Below are 15,902 nucleotides of genomic sequence, written 5' to 3'. Positions count from 1 at the left end.
GGGCGGAGGCGCGGAGGGCGCGGGGCGGAGGCGCGGGCCGAGCCGGGAGGGCGGGCCGAGAGGGAGGAGCCCCCGGCCTCCGCCGCCAGCCCGCCCGGCGGCCCGCGCAGCCCTCACTCGCCGCCGCGCCTCGGAGTTTGAGCCCCGGCGGGGGCCCGAGCGCAGGCACGCCCGGGGCGCGGGGTCGGAGCGCGCAGCGCGGCGCCGCCCCCCGGCCCTCGGCCCCCCCACCCCAGCCCGGGCGCCCCCGGAGCGGCGCGCGGAGGGAGGAGGGCGGGCGGGCGCGGCGGGCCGGGCCGGCGGGCGGCGGACTATGAGGCGCCCACCATGGTGCGATGCGACCGCGGGCTGCAGATGCTGCTGACCACGGCCGGAGCCTTCGCCGCCTTCTCGCTCATGGCCATCGCCATCGGCACCGACTACTGGCTCTACTCCAGCGCGCACATCTGCAACGGCACCAACCTGACCATGGACGACGGGCCCGCGCCCCGCCGCGCCCGCGGCGACCTCACCCACTCGGGGCTGTGGCGGGTGTGCTGCATCGAAGGTACGTCCGGCCCGGGCACCCACCCACCCCCCAACACACACACACACACACACACACACACACACACACGCACGCACGCACACCCTGCCCGGGGTGCCGGCCGGGAAGGGGGTGGGCGCGGCAGTGGCTCCGCGCGACACACAAAGGAGCCGGAGCGAACGGGCGGGTCCCCTCGCGGCCAGCTGTGCACCAGCTCGGGGTCCCTTCAACCGACCCCACAAACTCTCCACGCACACGCACACCCCCTCGCACGCAGGCACAATGAAACACGCCGAAACTCACACGCGCGCGCGTGCGGCCCGAGACCGGAGCGATCCCGAGGGGCCGCGCCGGAGCCCCCGGGGGAGGTGGAGGATGGCGTGGGGGCGGGAGGAGGCTGGGGTTGGGGGGAGCCGACCGGAGAGGAGGGGAGGAGGAGGGGGAGGGGTTGCTTGGCAACCGGTGTCTGTGCGATTGCTATGGGAACTGGCCATCCTGGGGCGGGGCCGGCCGGGGGCGGGGAGCGCCGGGGCCGCTCCACGCTAGCTCCAGGCCCGGGCCGAGAGGTAGGGGTGGAGGCTGGGCTCCGAGCGGCTCGGTGCGAACCGGGTCGCCGGATCTTGACGCCGCCGAGACCCTGCTCCTTCGCCTACTCTTCTACGGGGCCCCGACCCGCTCCTCCCTGCTCGTTGGGGAGGGGAGGGGTGCTTCACCGAGGCCCCCCCGCCCCCCCCCCGACTAGGGGAGCAAGCCCTCGGCCCTGGTCCCTCGGCAGAGAGGCTGCGGGAGACCTCGGCCGGACACTGGAGGGTGCAGGGGCTACCCGAGGACCGAGAACTGCCTGGGAGGGGCGTGGCCACCCCGTCGGGGCAAGAGGGGCGGGGCGCTGCGCCCCTAGATGCGGGAGGAGGCCGAGTAGAAGGTGTTCTAAGGTGGGAATGCCTCCGGGGGCCGGGATTGGGTGTCCCGGGACTGTGGGGACCGCTCCCTCCGCGGGAGGGGGCCCGGACGCCTCCAATGGCGAAATGCGCCCGACTTCTGCGCCTCCCACCCGCCCCGCTGCGGGACTGGAACTAACAGGTGGCTGTGGAGGGGCGGTCTGGTCCCAGCCAGGTTGTGGACGGGTCTGCCGCTCGGGCTTGGCTTTCAGATCGGAGAAGGAGTGGGGGAAGTTGGCGGAGCGTTCCTTTCAGATATCCTTGGACAGAGTTTCCTCGTTCTTTCTCTGTAACCTTTTCCCGTGCGTTAACTCCGCCCCTCGGTTATTCGGGGAGTTCTCCCACACACCTAGGCTGCCTTACTGCAGCTACAGCCCCTGCAGATAGTTCAGCGGGGTTGGATCTTGGTGGAGGTTGGTAGGGAGGTTGGTAGGGATGGCCCTTTTCCTGGCCGCTTTTGGAGTCAGCTAAAAAGAGGCTTTGTAAAGCTGGGTCGGCTCGGCGAGGTTGAACTTGCTCCCTTTCCTTCCCCCTAGGCTGCACGCACAGGAATCCTGCCCACCTCCGCCCCCCACATCCTCTCCCAAGCGAGGCTGCCTTGCCCTTTGCAATTGGAGTTTAATGCCAGGGCTAAGTGGTATCTTGGAGGAGCGGGCATGTGCAATCAATAGTTTGCCAAACACAGGCACACAAAGAATCGGTGGGCCCACGATCACACCTTCCTCTTTTCTTTTGAAAAACATCATTTTGGGTGTGCAGTTGTTCAGATCACGAACACCTACTCTTCTCATCTGGAGAATGTACCCACGTCACTACCTGCCACGGCACCTGAATTAGACACAGAACAGGGGCTGCAGAGCCCCCACGTTCTACCCCACAGGCTCTGCGTGGCTCAGTGAGCCATGTCACTGTCACCACCCGGATGCACACGTGGACCCCAGGCCTTCCAGTCTCCCGGCGGAGACTGGAACTAACTCACTCCTCCTCGGTGGCAAGCCCGGCCTCTGCAGAGTGGCTGGGATGCCTCCTTTATTAATTCCTCATCCTCATTAGGATTGATGCTTCACTTAGCATCTTGCCAGCTGCCTGGAGCGTTTGCACTCGGTGTTCATCAAGAGAGCCTCAAGCTGATCTGGGCAGCTGGCTCCGCTGGCAGAGGGAGGGTGGGGAATTGCCATCTGGGGGACTTCACCGTAAGAACTGAGCTGCCTCTGTCCCCCCCCCCCCACCTCCCCCAGCTCAGGGGTTCTGAGGGCCAAACCAGGCCACATCCAAAGGCTAGAACACCCTGGGACCAACCCAGGGCTAGGAGAGCAGGTTCAGGATTCCTTGTTATGGCTGGCTTTATCGTGACAGTCCCTCGACCTGGGTGGAAGCCGCCAGCTTATCTCCTAAAAGCACAGTCACCTGACGTCTGCGATGCCTCCACCTGCCAGCCGGCCGGGGTCCAGGCAGCCCAGTAAGCCCAAGCCACTCCCCGGGGGCCTGGTCACCCCAGTGTTGGCTTTGTGTGTCAAATGCATGATTTCCACCTGTTCTCTAGCAAAGTACCCCAAAGCTGTACGTGGGGAAAACAATGCAAAGATCCAACCTCTGAGCTGAAACTGGAAATGCTGCAGCAGGCAGCCAGCAAAGCCCTGGTTGTGACCGTGGGACTCCGAAGCTCTTGCTGGCAACTCACAAACAGCGGATTCAGTTTCCCGGTCGTTTCCCATAAATGATGTTGCTGGGCCAGGAGAGCCCAGGCCTCTGTGTGTTTAAGGCATCCGTGCAGTCTGACAGCCTCAGCAGGGCCGACATCGCCCCAGCCTCTCTCTGCTCCCCCGGAGCCGGGTCTCACCCCTCCGCCCGTCTATCGGACAAGTCAGAATACTCGAGCGTGCCGAGCCTGTGCATGTTACCACATGGCACGTTCACAACAGCCCTGAGAGGGTGCTGTCTTCACCCCCATCTGCAGCCGAGGGTACAGAGGCTCAGAGAGGGCAAGGCACTTACCCAGAGATACCCAGGTAGGAGGCTGCTGGGCTAGATTTGAGCCTTTGTCTCACAACAAAGCTCTTCCACCATGTCATCCTGCCCTTTCCCAAACAGCTTCTGGGTTGCCATTAAAAATAGAACCAAGTACTTGACTACCCAGTGGAGCCTAGCTCTGAGGTTGGGCTGCCAGCAGCATGAAGGCATTCAGAAGAGAAAATGTACAAGTGATGCCCAAATTGTATAACATACTCTCCCTTCCCTTCCTTTCCTTTCCTTTCCTTTCCTTTCCTTTCCTTTCCTTTCCTTTCCTTTCCTTTCCTTTCCTTTCCTTTCCTTCCCTTCCCTTCCCTTCCCTTCCCTTCCCTTCCCTTCCCTTCCCTTCCTTTCCCTCTTCTCCTCTCCCCTCCCCTTTCCTCCCCTCTTCCCCTCTCCTCTCCCCTTCCCTCCGTTTCTCTTCTCTCTTGTCTATTTCTGTCTCTGTCTCTGTCTCTTTCTCTTCTTCCACCACATTCTGGACTAGCCCATCCTCGTCACAATCAGCCTCCCGCTCCCACCCTTCCCAAGACCCCACCTCATTCTTCCTCTTTGTCTTTGGCGACACTCAGCCCCAGGCTGGTGGACATAGGAAAGGAGTAATAAGTCTTTGCGGACTTTTCTGTCAAAAGTATCACCAAGCAGCATTTGTTCAAGCTCTAATGCGTGTTGCAATCAGGCAAGGTATAGAGTGGAAGCAAGAGTCATGGGGCACGTACTGTGTGCTGGGAACGAAAACCTCATGGAAACACGCTGGGCCCAGAGGGCAGCAGCGAATGTCAGCATGCCCAAGCCTCCGTGCCCCCTGTTAGCTCTGGGGTGTTCGCTGGGGCCGCTGGAGGCCAGGGTCCATGAGGGACCCAGACACCGCACTGCCGTCAGGAGGACTCTGGTCCTGGCAAAATTCAGCCTCAGCCCCGCCCCTCCCCTCCCCTCCCCTCCCAGGCTCCCCAGAGACGAAGCTGCCCCCCCACCCCAGACACCCACAGCTCTGTCAGAGCCTGAAGGTGGCAGCCTTGGCACCAGGCTGACCCCCGTGCCTGCTTTGTGCCAGCTCTGTCCTGGGCACCGGCTGGGGAGAAGGTGCAGAGAGATTCTCGACCTTCTCCACCCTGAGGGCGAGAGTCCTCTGTCCCAGTCATGTCCACCTCCCTCACCTGGGCAGCATCTCTCACACCAGTGTACCCAGACTGAATTCACGACACGGCACACAGAGAAAAAGAAACCATGAGTACTGTGCCCTGGGGCCAGGGGAGAGATGGGACAGCCGTAGGGGACTACCCGGGGGCTCCTGCCTGCCGAGGCCCCGCCCAGTCCCCGCCCACTTGCCCAGGTGCCTGGGGGCGGGGCTTCCTCCTCCAGGGCCCTTGGAACCCTTTCAAGGCAGGTGCTGGCCTTAAACTCCCAACATAGGACCCTTCAGAGAGCTTTTGATTCAAATAGCACCCTTTCCACACCCACTGCGCTCCAGGCACCAGCCTGGGAACTTTTCCTGTGTTTGCTTTCATTTTCTCTTGCGATAACCCACAGGCAGCCTGTCCAGTGAGGCCCAGGCAAGTGAGAGCAGCCAGAACAGGCCTTCCCCAGCTAGTCCCCTCTCCCCAGGGCTCCCCTTTGCCCTCCGGTGTTGATAATAACAGCCATCCCTTAGGGCTGACCTTTGGGCAGGACTACATTAGTTCCTGCAATGGTCAGCGCTTCGAGGTGAGTATTATCTGCCTTTCATAGATGGAGGTTATGAGGCTTAAGATGGTCACCGCTCTTGAGGATCACAGAATGTCTTCTGTCTGGATCACCGTGGAGGCCGGACTGATGAGCCTGGCTTTCCACCAACCAGAGGATGTCCTTTGTTTGAACCACACAGATTTGGGAAGGGGCAAGTAAGGGGCTGTCTTAGCTCAGGCTGCCAGAGAGCAAAATGCGATGAACCCAGTGACTTGAGATTTATTTCTTACAATTCTGGAGGCTAGACGCCCAAGATCAAGGTGCCAGCCGGTTTGGTCCCCGGTGAGCGCCGGCTTCCAGGATTGCAGGTGGTCCCCTAGTTACTCTGCCCTCAGGTCAGAGTGCTAGCTCTTGGGTCTCTCCTGATAAGGGTGCTAAATCCCATCATGAGGATCCCACCCTCAAGACCTCAGCTAAACCTAGTCACTCACCGCCAAAGCCCCACCTCCAAATCCCACAGGGGCAGGGGCGGGGGGGGGGGGGGGGGGTTAGAGCCTCAACACATGAATGTGGAGGGGAACATCAGCATTCCTGTCCCTGCTCCCTAACAGGTGCTCACTCTCTAGTCATACAGGCAGGAGTCCTGGCAGTCCTTCTCTTGTCTACCTTCCCTTAATGCTCTGCTTCGTTCTTCACTGCTTCCTCTCTTCTTGTAAGAGAAAACCATATCCTTTTAACTAGATCTAGCTAACCTACCGAGACGACTTTGGGGATCTTGGTGGTCTGATTCAATGGCCTCACCACAGAGCCAGCTTCGGAGAACCCCCGTGTGAGGGGCTTCAGCAAGGCTCAGTAGGAAACCAGCAACGCTTTAAAATAAGTCTCCCGGGGCGCCTGGGTGGCTCCATTCATTGATGCATTCATTCATTCACTCATCCATTCATTTATTCCTTTGTTCCACACATGCTCACTGAACACCCGCTCCGTGTCAGATGTGTGAGGCTCTTGGCCACAGCCACAGACGGGATAGACTCGGTCTCTGCGCTCCTGGAGCCAGCATTCCCATGAAGCTGACACTTTCGGGTAGTAGGGAGGGTTAGGACGGAAACAGAGTGAGGGTGTGCTGGGAGAGGCTGGGAAGGGCTGCGGTCAGTCAAGGGGACAGGAAAGAGCTGTTGGAGGACTGCAGGAAGACCTTCCAGGGAGAGGAAAAGGCAAGCTGAGGCCCTGAGGCAGGAGACGCTGGGCAAGGCTCCATCACCGCGTGAGGGTGCGAGGGTGTGGGGGCTCAGGAGAGGCTTCGAGATCAGCACTAGGATCAGTGCTCTGGGGAGTTTCGGGGAGGACAGTAAAGTGATCTGATTTATGATTTTAGAAGATCCTCCGGCTGCACGTGGGAAGTGGAGATTCTGGAAGGCAGGGGAGGCCACCAGGAGACCAGTCTGGTCATGGTTGCGGAGAACCAGACTGGCGGCCTGGGGCCAAGTGGCGGCGGCAGAGATGGGGACAAGTGGAGAGAATGATGGGGAGGAGGAGGTGAGGAATCCAGGATGCCGCCTGGACCTGGGGCCACGGCAGCTGCGGGACAGTGGTGCTGTGTCCGGAGGAAAGAGCAGGGTCGGGAAGGGAAACCGAGCACGTACCCCTCGGGGTTCCACATCTGGCACTGGCCAGCAGCGTGCCCACCTCCAAAAGGCATGCTTTGGAAAGTACCGAGGAGAGTAACTCGGGAGGACCACCATGAGTCATCACAGCCCCGAGGGTTCGGGCTCGGGTTCATCATCAGCTACCCCTCACCACGGGGGCGGGGTTTCTCAACCTCAGTACCCCGACATTTTGGGCTGGATCGTTCTCTGTTGTGGGGGCCGTCCTGCGTGGTGTGGGATGTTTAACAACCTCTCTGGCTTCTGCCTACTAGAAGCACCGCCCCCCCCCCCCCCAGCTTGCCACCAAGCTGTGACAACCACAAATACTTCCAGACGCTGACGGATGTCCCCTGGGCATGTGTGGGGAGGGGGTGGGGAGGGGGAAGCAAAATCAACCCCCTGCAGAGAACCACTGCTCTAAGGAAGCGTCATTTCGTCATTTCGGAGGGGGGAAGGGAGAGACCCAGTTCCTGGCAGCCGGTAGGAGTTCCACCCGGTTCTCTTTTCTTCGAGAAAACAAATGTGGAGGGAGCCTAACCCTCCTGGTAGGGTGAGCTGGCCTCTGCCTACGTGATGCCCACTTGCCTTCTCTTCCTAAGATAACTAGCTGCAGGTGACCCACCTTACCTTGCCTGTGACACCCCAGCATGTGTCCACACTGGGGATGGGAACTGCTCAGGTGCCCTGATCCTCACACGCTGGAAGCAAAGACGCAAAGGAAGCTCGAGGCGGGAGAGGCAAAGTGACTCACCCAAGGTCACACGGCGGCTGGCTCGTTCGTTCGTAACAGCCCCCGGAGCAGGAGAGGGTGTGGGGGCGGCCTGGTTAGGGCTTCGTTGGCACAGCTCACCGGCTCCGTCACAGTTAACCCACAAACACACACTCCAATAAAGACGCGTGTGCACGGGCCAGATCCCCGGGAACAGCTTCACCAAGAGAACAGACTGGCCCTAACCCCAGGGCCAGGCCCCCCGCAATTCTTGTGTTTCACCCCCGTGGAGCTCCGGGAGGCGCTGCGAGAGAACATCTCTCCTGAGCGGCAAGTCAGGACATGATGCCAGATGAGAGACGTTCTTTTCCTCACGCATCAATTTCTCCGTATGAAAAACTTTTCAAAGCTGTGAAAATGACATCACGTGATTCTCCCCTGGTTAGTTCTTCTTCCTCCAACCAAAAAAATAGAGAAAGGAAGAAAGGGACAAGATTAAAAAAAAAGAAAAAGAAAAGAAAAAGCAAAGTAGGTGAGGCACTAGGACGGAAGTAGAAACAAGAGCAGGAAAATAAGGTGATGGTTGAGTCCGACTGAGCACACAAAGTGCCTGCTGCAAAGGCCGGCCGTGTTGCTGGACATGGGCCACATGCTTGTCTCTGAACTTCCTGGGGCCGGGACAGAGAGGAGAGCGTGACCAACTGTAAGGTGCCAGTGTGCACATAATAAAGGAAATCACTGCTGAAGGGAAGCCAGATCGTCTCTGTCACAGAGGCCTGGGACAAATGAATTCCATGTGTCCTTCTGTTGCATCCTAATAGACTCTGTTGAAAAGGCAGTGTGGGGTAGAGGCAGGAGGCCAGGTTTTGGGGAGAGAAGACTTGAGTTCAAATCCCAGCTTTCCCAGGTAGCTGTGCAGCTTTGGGCAGGTTACTTAACCTCTCTGAGTCGCTCATGTGTCTGGAAAATAAGATAATGAGACAGCAGATGTGAAAGTGGCCAGTGCACACGTACGGAGTAGGCGCTCCCCAAACACGATGCTCGTCAGGACAGCCCTGGGGAGACACGGGGCCTGCCCCTGGCCTCTGTATTCCACCAGGTTCCCGAGTGTAGGCCAGGAGCCAGATGAATGTAGTGCCAACCTCCAGTAGGGGGCTGTGAGGAGGCCTGAAGGTCATCCTTCACCTGGTAGCTATATCTCTCGCTGGATGCTAGCCATCCCTGCCCCTTTGCATTTCGAGGGCACTCCACAGTGTCAGGACAGGGCTGGGGTCCAGACGACCCTCTGAGGGAAGCTCCAGAGATTCTGCAAAGTAGACAGCACCTCCCCTGCATGACCCCAACTCAAAGACGGCAGACTGTGACTCCATACTTGGCCTCAAGTGGCCTTGGCATCAGGCCTCCTCCTGCCCTCCTGCTTCCCTGGGGCTGGGATGGGCCCTGGGAGCCGCCCTGCTGGGGTCCTGGGTCAAAAGAATCCTCTGATAGCTTCTGCTACCCTAAACATCAGGATCTCTCTGTCACCCCACTACTCTCCCCCACCCCCGACTTCTGTCCATCCTTCAAGCCAGCCTCCCCCAAGAAGCAAGCCCCAGCTCCCTCCTTGGGCTCTTTGAGCACGTATGCCCCCAGCCGCAGAGTTTGTGCACCGGCTCATAAAGCTTCGGATTTTATAACTTGTTTTTCAATGTTTGTTTATTTCTGAGAGAGAGAGGGTGCAAGCTGGGGAGGAGCAGAGAGAAAGAGAGAGAGAGAGAGAGAAAGAGGCAGAGGATCCTAAGCAGTCTCTGCATGGTCAGTGCAGAGCCTGATGCAGGGCTCAAACCCACGAACCGTGAGATCATGACCTGAGCTGAAGTCAAACGCCCACCAACTGAGCCACCCAGGCGCCCCAGGCTTTGGATTTTAACTGCAGCCGCCCTCCCCCCTCCCCCACCTCGAAGGATTGCCGACCTGAAGCGAGGCCTGTCACACAACATCCACCCTCCTGTGCCTCTCACCACGCAGAGCCTACAGAGGTAGAGGTACTCCAGAGTGCTCTCCAGGTGTCCCTCCTCCTCCCAGGCCACTGTCCCGTCTCTGAGAGTGTGGAGTGGGCTCTCTTGACTCAAGCCCAGCTCAGAGCCTGGGAGAAAACCGATTAACTACAGCTGCTCGGCCTCCCTGGCTCATCTGCCATCGTTCTTGCTCTCTGTCACCTCCTCACCCCCCCGGGGAGAGACACAGGGCTGGACGCTCATCCCAGCTCACCCTTCGGGCCCCCATTAGGCCACACGGAAGTGGCAGCATGGGACGGCCAGCCCGAAGTCGCACGGACCCGGGTTTGAGCCCAGCCTCTGCCACTTGTCAGACAACCTCTAAACTAGAGTTCCTTCATGGTAAGACAGGGGTGTGGGCATATTAGCCCCTGGGATTGTTGCAAAGATCGCATGGGAAATCTTCCCAAGGGTTATGTGCAGAATTACCTTCAAGGTGCCTGGCATCTTGTAGATATTCAAGGCGGGATGGCCTTCTCCCTATCCCCATGCGTCCCGGACTTTGGAGATGTTCCCAGAAGAAAAAAGTTTGCAGCCGATTTGAGCGAGGCCCCGGGTCCGCTCAGCGGCCCCCAGGGTCTGGGAGTAGGAGACGCTGGGCCTCCCTGGGGTTGTTCGGGCCAGTGGAGAGCACGGCATGGTGCCATCATCTTGCAGAGGCAGAACCGCTCCGAGGGGCTGCTGTGAACCATGAAATCGGAACCGGGGGGATCTCAATTAGGAGTCGACATAGGGTCTGCCGTCAAGGTGGTCCCCGTGGCGAGGATGGCAGCCTCCCAGGCCGAGCGTCCCCCCTTCCCACCTCCTGGCAGGCAATGGGGCCACGGCCGTGAACTCCAGGGTGGCGGGATCTGGGCTGTGACGCAGGAGGACAGGCTGCTGGGCTGTGGGAACACTGGAATGAGAGTCAGGAGACCCGTGGCCTGATCCCAGCTCTGTCACTGATCATCTGAGCCGTCTTCTGCCTGTCCCTTCACCTCCTAGAGCCTCACATCTGCTTGTCTGGCAAACGGGCAAACGATACCTATCCTTCCCTCCATCTTTTCTGCCTCCCCTTCCCTCCCTTCTTTCTCCTCCTTCCCTCTTGCCTGCCTCATCCCTCTGTTCCCCTCCCTCCCAGGGTCATGTGAAGAAGAGACTTGGGAAGGTGCTGTTAAGACACAGTGGCGGTTCCCACAGAGGCACTGCAGAGGGGACAGGACTTCAGGCAGCCTTTCGTGGAAACATTATTGGCTTGGCCTCTTTTCACCCTGACGACCTTGGCCAGGAGCCACATGCAGGTGGCTGCTCACGTGTCAGATGTGCTGCTGGTGGCCAGTGTGGTCTCTCCACGACTCCTCTCCCACCCTCTCGGTGCTTAGCCTGCTTTGGATTCTGGGTCTCCCTCTCTCTCTCTGCCCCGCCCCAGCTCATGTTGTGTCTCTGTCTCAAAAATAAAATCAACATTAAAAAAATTAAAATCTGTAATCAGATGACATCCTTCCCCAGCTTGCCACCTTTCAACAGGCCCGCAACCCACTTGTGGTCAAGTCATGCTTATTCCCCGATGTCCGAACCCTGCAGATACGGCCCCACTGGCCTCTCTGACAGCCCCCATCGGGAGCTTCACTGTCCAGAAGAAAAGAGTGATGGAAGGTGATATCTGGACCAAGTCCACGTGATGGTTAATAGGACGGGGGCTGGCGAAGGTGGTCAAAGAGACGTGCATCCGAATCCTGCTCTACCCTGCATTCCCTGCGGCCTTGGGCAAATTCCCTAGCTTCTCGGAGCCTCAGTTTCCTCATCTGTAAAATGGGATACAATGATAGACACCCGCCCCAGGCAGTGGAGCCATTCCCCGAGACACAGAACCAAAGTGGAGGAGCCTAGGGGGACTGGAGACAGGAGAGCCGGACACGGAAGGACTGAGTGCACAGGGTGGGGAACCACCCCACCCTGCAGGGATGAGGCGGGGCGGGCCCGGAGACACAGATGTGGAAATCATCTGCTGGGTGGATGAAAACAGTTCCCCCTTGTGATGGGATGTCAGGCTGTCAATGTTGAACCTCGGTGCCTTCGGTTCCCCCACGGGACCCATGGCGCTGCGGCATTTGTATTTTCTGAACCCAAACTCGATAAAAAGCAGGCAACAGGTTTTCTGTTGTTGTCGAGGCTGTAAGACGTAACACAGGAGGTGTTACGGAGATCCTGAAATTTCGGCACTCCTTGCTTGTTTGAGGAGTTGGTGGGGCAGGGGGGAGATCCAGACCGTTTAAAATCAAGACTGTCCTAGAAAAATCCAGACCCCAGTAACAGGTCATGTGCAAAGGATGTGAAATGACTGTGGTCACCAGGGTTGTATTCGAGGGCTGGGGACTTGGGGACTTGGAGCTCGTCTGTGTGTTCAGAGCTCTGCTGACACCCTCCTTGAATTCTTGATCACTCTTGAACAAGAGGGTCTGCATTTTTCGTTTTGCACCGGACCCCATACATGACACAGCCTCTCCTGAGTGTCCTTCTGCCCTGAGAAGAGGCTTTGATGAGAAAAACAGGACAGGGAAGCTGGTGCTGGAGGGTCCTGGGGTTGTACTGAAATCGGCGGCTGGGATGGGGAGCGGAGGTGGGTGCTGGAACCAGACCTCACCTGTTTCTTGTCTTTTTTTCTTCCAAGGGCCACCCCCAATGCAACTCAAAGCCAGGGGCTGCCTTAGAGGGCAGTATTCCTTAAAACTCTGTCACTGTTAAGCATTTATGGGGCATATGCTGAGTGCCTGGCTTCGTGCTCGCACTGTGGGTACAGAAAGCCCTTGGGGAATTTACCCTCTGGTTCCGGGGAACCCCACAGGAGGCAAGAGGGCGGCATCATACAGGGCAGGGTGTGGGGAGCATCAGACCACACCTGGATGTGGGGTCCTCCTCCTGGGGACTCTAACCAGACCTGTCTCATGGGGTCATCAGAAGGATCCAGAGAGGAAAATACACGCGGGGTTCCACACACATCTGCTTCACAATGGACTTGAAATACCCAGCAGCTGTTATAAGGGCCTCTTGGAGAGGAAGGAGGGCATGGGGGCGGGGCAGAGGGTTCATATCCCGGGGTGAGTGGGGTTTGAAGCCAGGCTCCGCCTCCTGCTAACTGTGGGGCCACCAGCCGGTCATTTCACAGTGTCTGTGAGCCTCAGTTGCTTTCTCTGCAAAATGGGGTGTTAGCAACACCTTCGGTGCAGATTTGCACACAGGAGCCGGGATGAGCCAGGAATAAAGTGTGCAATGCCTGGTAGTGATTGGCATTTACTAACCCAGAGAATGCCCTGCACGTGGGGGCAACGGGAAGGGGTCCCCCCACCCCCACCAGCACCCGTGAGGATGGGTCTCAGAGGAAGAGAGTCTTTGCCGAGCCCCCACCCCAAAGCACAAGCAAGGAGAAGAACACGGATCCCTGAGGATTCCTCGGGGACATCTCAGGACACCCAGGCTCCCTTCCAGGGGCCAGATAGTCCGGCCAAGGCCGTGTCACCAGCTCATCTTTGCCACGCGATGGGGGGAGGCCGCCCCGCGCTCGCTTCCGGCCCTCGCTCTGAAAAGCCCCGATAACAAGCGCACATTGACGGCCGGGTTCCCCTGGGCGAGCGTGCTGTTCCCGGCTCGCATCTGAGCCCTCGCCCGAGACATTTTCTCGCTTCAGCAATTTGGCATGTCATACAAAGGGGCTCTGATTTTTCCTGATGTCCAACTCCTCTTGCATGAAAAATAGCTTTTGTTGTCTTTCTGCCCACGGATTCCTGCGTGTGAGGCAAGGCCAGATGCCTGGTGGGCGAAGAGTCCCGTTGGCTTAACCGCGTGCAGGGTCTCTGTCCTTCCACCTTGGCGGCCCCTTGTGGCCCGTGGCCCTGAGGTTCGGTCCCTCCGGGAGGTGTGCGTCCTGGCCCCTGGCCTGTCCTCCGCCTTCACATGGATCAGTTCCTCTTCCTACTTGGTGGCTGTGTCCCGGGGGTCCCTGTTTGGGTTGCAGCCACTCCCACTGTCCCCATAATCACCACACCCACCCGGCCAACCTGTGGGTCCCCTTCTCTGAGCATCCCACCAATCCCAAGCTTTTTGTTCTTCCTAGCCCCCAACCTTCCCTCCCTCCTTCTCCCTCCTCCCACCTCTCTCCCTCCCTCCCTCCCTTCCTTGCTTTCTGCCTTGTATTTCTATTTCTTCCCCTTTCCCTTTGCAGGGTGCCATTTTCCCCCCCACATTTATTTATCTTTGAGAGAGAGAAAGAGCAAGAGTGGGGCAGGGGCAGAGAGAGAGGGAGACACAGAATCGGAAACAGGCTCCAGGCTCTGAGCCATCAGCCCAGAGCCCGACGCGGGGCTCGAACTCACGGACCGCGAGATCGTGACCTGGCTGAAGTCGGACGCTTAACCGACTGTGCCACCCAGGCGCCCCAAAATGTATTCTCTTAAGTCTGTGATTTTGGGGAGGTTTATTCAACATGGGGAGAATTCTATTAAGTAGCAAATTGAGTGAGTCAAAAACCCACAGATGTGGAAGCTGGAAAGGTCATCTGGTACAATAGATGTGAGTAGGGCTCGGTTTATTCTAGGAGGCCAGAAAAAAGATATTGGAAGGAAATTCACCAGTATGTTAACGTAGTGGTCGTGGGAACTAGGCGTGATTTCTTTTGCCTCCTTCTATCTTTTTCAAATTTTCCGTTATGTTGCAGGGGGTGGCGGGGAACATAGAAACCTGATATTTGAATTTAAAAAGCACCGGGTCCAGTCTCCAGCCCTCAGACAGATGAATGGGTACGTGGGTTCATTCGGCATTGATGGTATTTGTTCTCTTTATTCTTCAGCTCATCCAGATACACACTCCCCGCCATCATGCCCAGTCACCTTTTGTCAGTGTTTTATTACAGGCCACCCCTGACTACTAACCAAATTGATTCCTGGACGAAAGCCTCTGTGAGCTGTCCGTAGTTGAGATTTTGTTTCCCACAAGCACAATTTACACACTCGCTTTCCATTCCTAGAAATCCATCTCATACCATAAAAGTACCCGAACTGACCCCAAAAGTGAGCGAAAAGAAAATAAAACCCAGATAGATGCTTTGACAAACTTTTATCACATATGTAAAACTAAATACTTCATATAAAAAGCTGTGCCATACAATGTTCCTTTGGGAGAATTTTTCTGCCTGAGTCAGGCTGGCTAAGGTTTTAAAAATCTGAATCCAGGGGCGCCTGGGTGGCTCAGTTGGTTAGGCGGCCAACTTCGGCTCAGGTCACGATCTCGCGCGGTCCGTGAGTTCGAGCCCCGCGTCGGGCTCTGTGCTGACAGCTCGGAGCCCGGAGCCTGTTTCAGATTCTGTGCCTCCCTCTCTCTCTGACCCTCCCCCGTTCATGCTCTGTCTCTCTCTGTCTCAAAAATAAATAAAACGTTAAAAAAAATTAAAATAAAATAAAATAAAAATCTGAATCCAGTGACATTTGAACAGAATTTTCTTTTTTCTTTTCCTTTCCTTTCCTTTCTTTTCTTTTCTCCCCTCCCCTCCCCTCCCCTCCCCTCCCTCCTCTCCCCTTCTCTTCCCTTCTCTTCCCTTTTCCGAAAAATCCCCCCATGGCAAGTTTAGACATGCTTCATTGCACCAAGAAGTCCTCAAAATGCTTTCAAATAAAGGGTCCTTCTGTCTCCAATATTTTCCACTGCCAATTCCGTTCGTGTAAATTCTTTAGAAAAAGTCTTTGTGCGGCAAATACTGGAGGAAAGGCGATTCCCACTGTGACCTGTACACTACCACCTTGCTCTTTGGGGCAGTGAGTCAGTTGGCCCTTCAAATGCCAGGCGATGCCTGTCCGTGCCCAGGGTTCCCTGCGGCCAGATGCTCATCAGTGCTGTCTTTAGCCGTTGGCAGCGGGCTTAGCTAAGATCGCGGTGCAAGATGATGCCCAGAGGCAAACATGAGGTCCCAAGCCCAGCGGCCCAAGGCTGAGATGCCCAGTCTTAGACGGAACGATTATTCCTTGATCCTCATCAAAATCGCTGAGCCTCTGATAGTGATGTTTGTTCCTTCTCGCGCAGTCTTTCCTGGAGCTGAAAACAAAGCCCTCGTCTTCTGCCCTTAAAAGTCCTTTATGCTCTTGGAAGTGGTGTTTATGTCCACCCTCAGTCCTCCCATCTCTGAAGGATCGGGAAGGAAATTCACCGGGTTCTGTTTGTTTGTTTGTTTTCTTTGTGGTTAAACCTGGTTGTTTTCTCTAGACCGTTTCTGGCTGTCAGTCAACAAGCCTTCATGGCATGGCTCCTGGTGCAGAGCGCTCTGGGAGGGGCTGGGGTCCAGAGACCCTCGGGAGACCCTCCCCACTTATCACAGGTTGCTGTGCTGCCCATGAAGTGTCAGGCCAG

At 57.4% G+C, this 15,902-nt stretch overlaps 1 protein-coding gene across 1 annotated transcript in view; it reads left to right on the top strand.

The window, feature by feature from the left end:
* The first annotated feature begins 270 nt into the window (after nucleotides 1-270).
* CACNG4 (calcium voltage-gated channel auxiliary subunit gamma 4) overlaps nucleotides 271-15,902 on the top strand; it is a 58,950-nt gene continuing 43,318 nt past the window's right edge. Inside the window, exon 1 of the mRNA XM_086687803.1 lies at nucleotides 271-547. Within this exon, the coding sequence (XP_086543929.1) occupies nucleotides 328-547 (220 nt within the window). The 5' untranslated portion in view covers nucleotides 271-327. The remainder of the gene's footprint in view (nucleotides 548-15,902) is intronic.

This window comes from Puma concolor, chromosome E1 (assembly GCF_028749965.1).
Source record: "Puma concolor isolate L17-30 chromosome E1, mPumCon1.1.hap2, whole genome shotgun sequence".
Taxonomy (NCBI): domain Eukaryota; kingdom Metazoa; phylum Chordata; class Mammalia; order Carnivora; family Felidae; genus Puma; species Puma concolor.
This window is presented reverse-complemented; position numbering and strand designations above follow the sequence as displayed.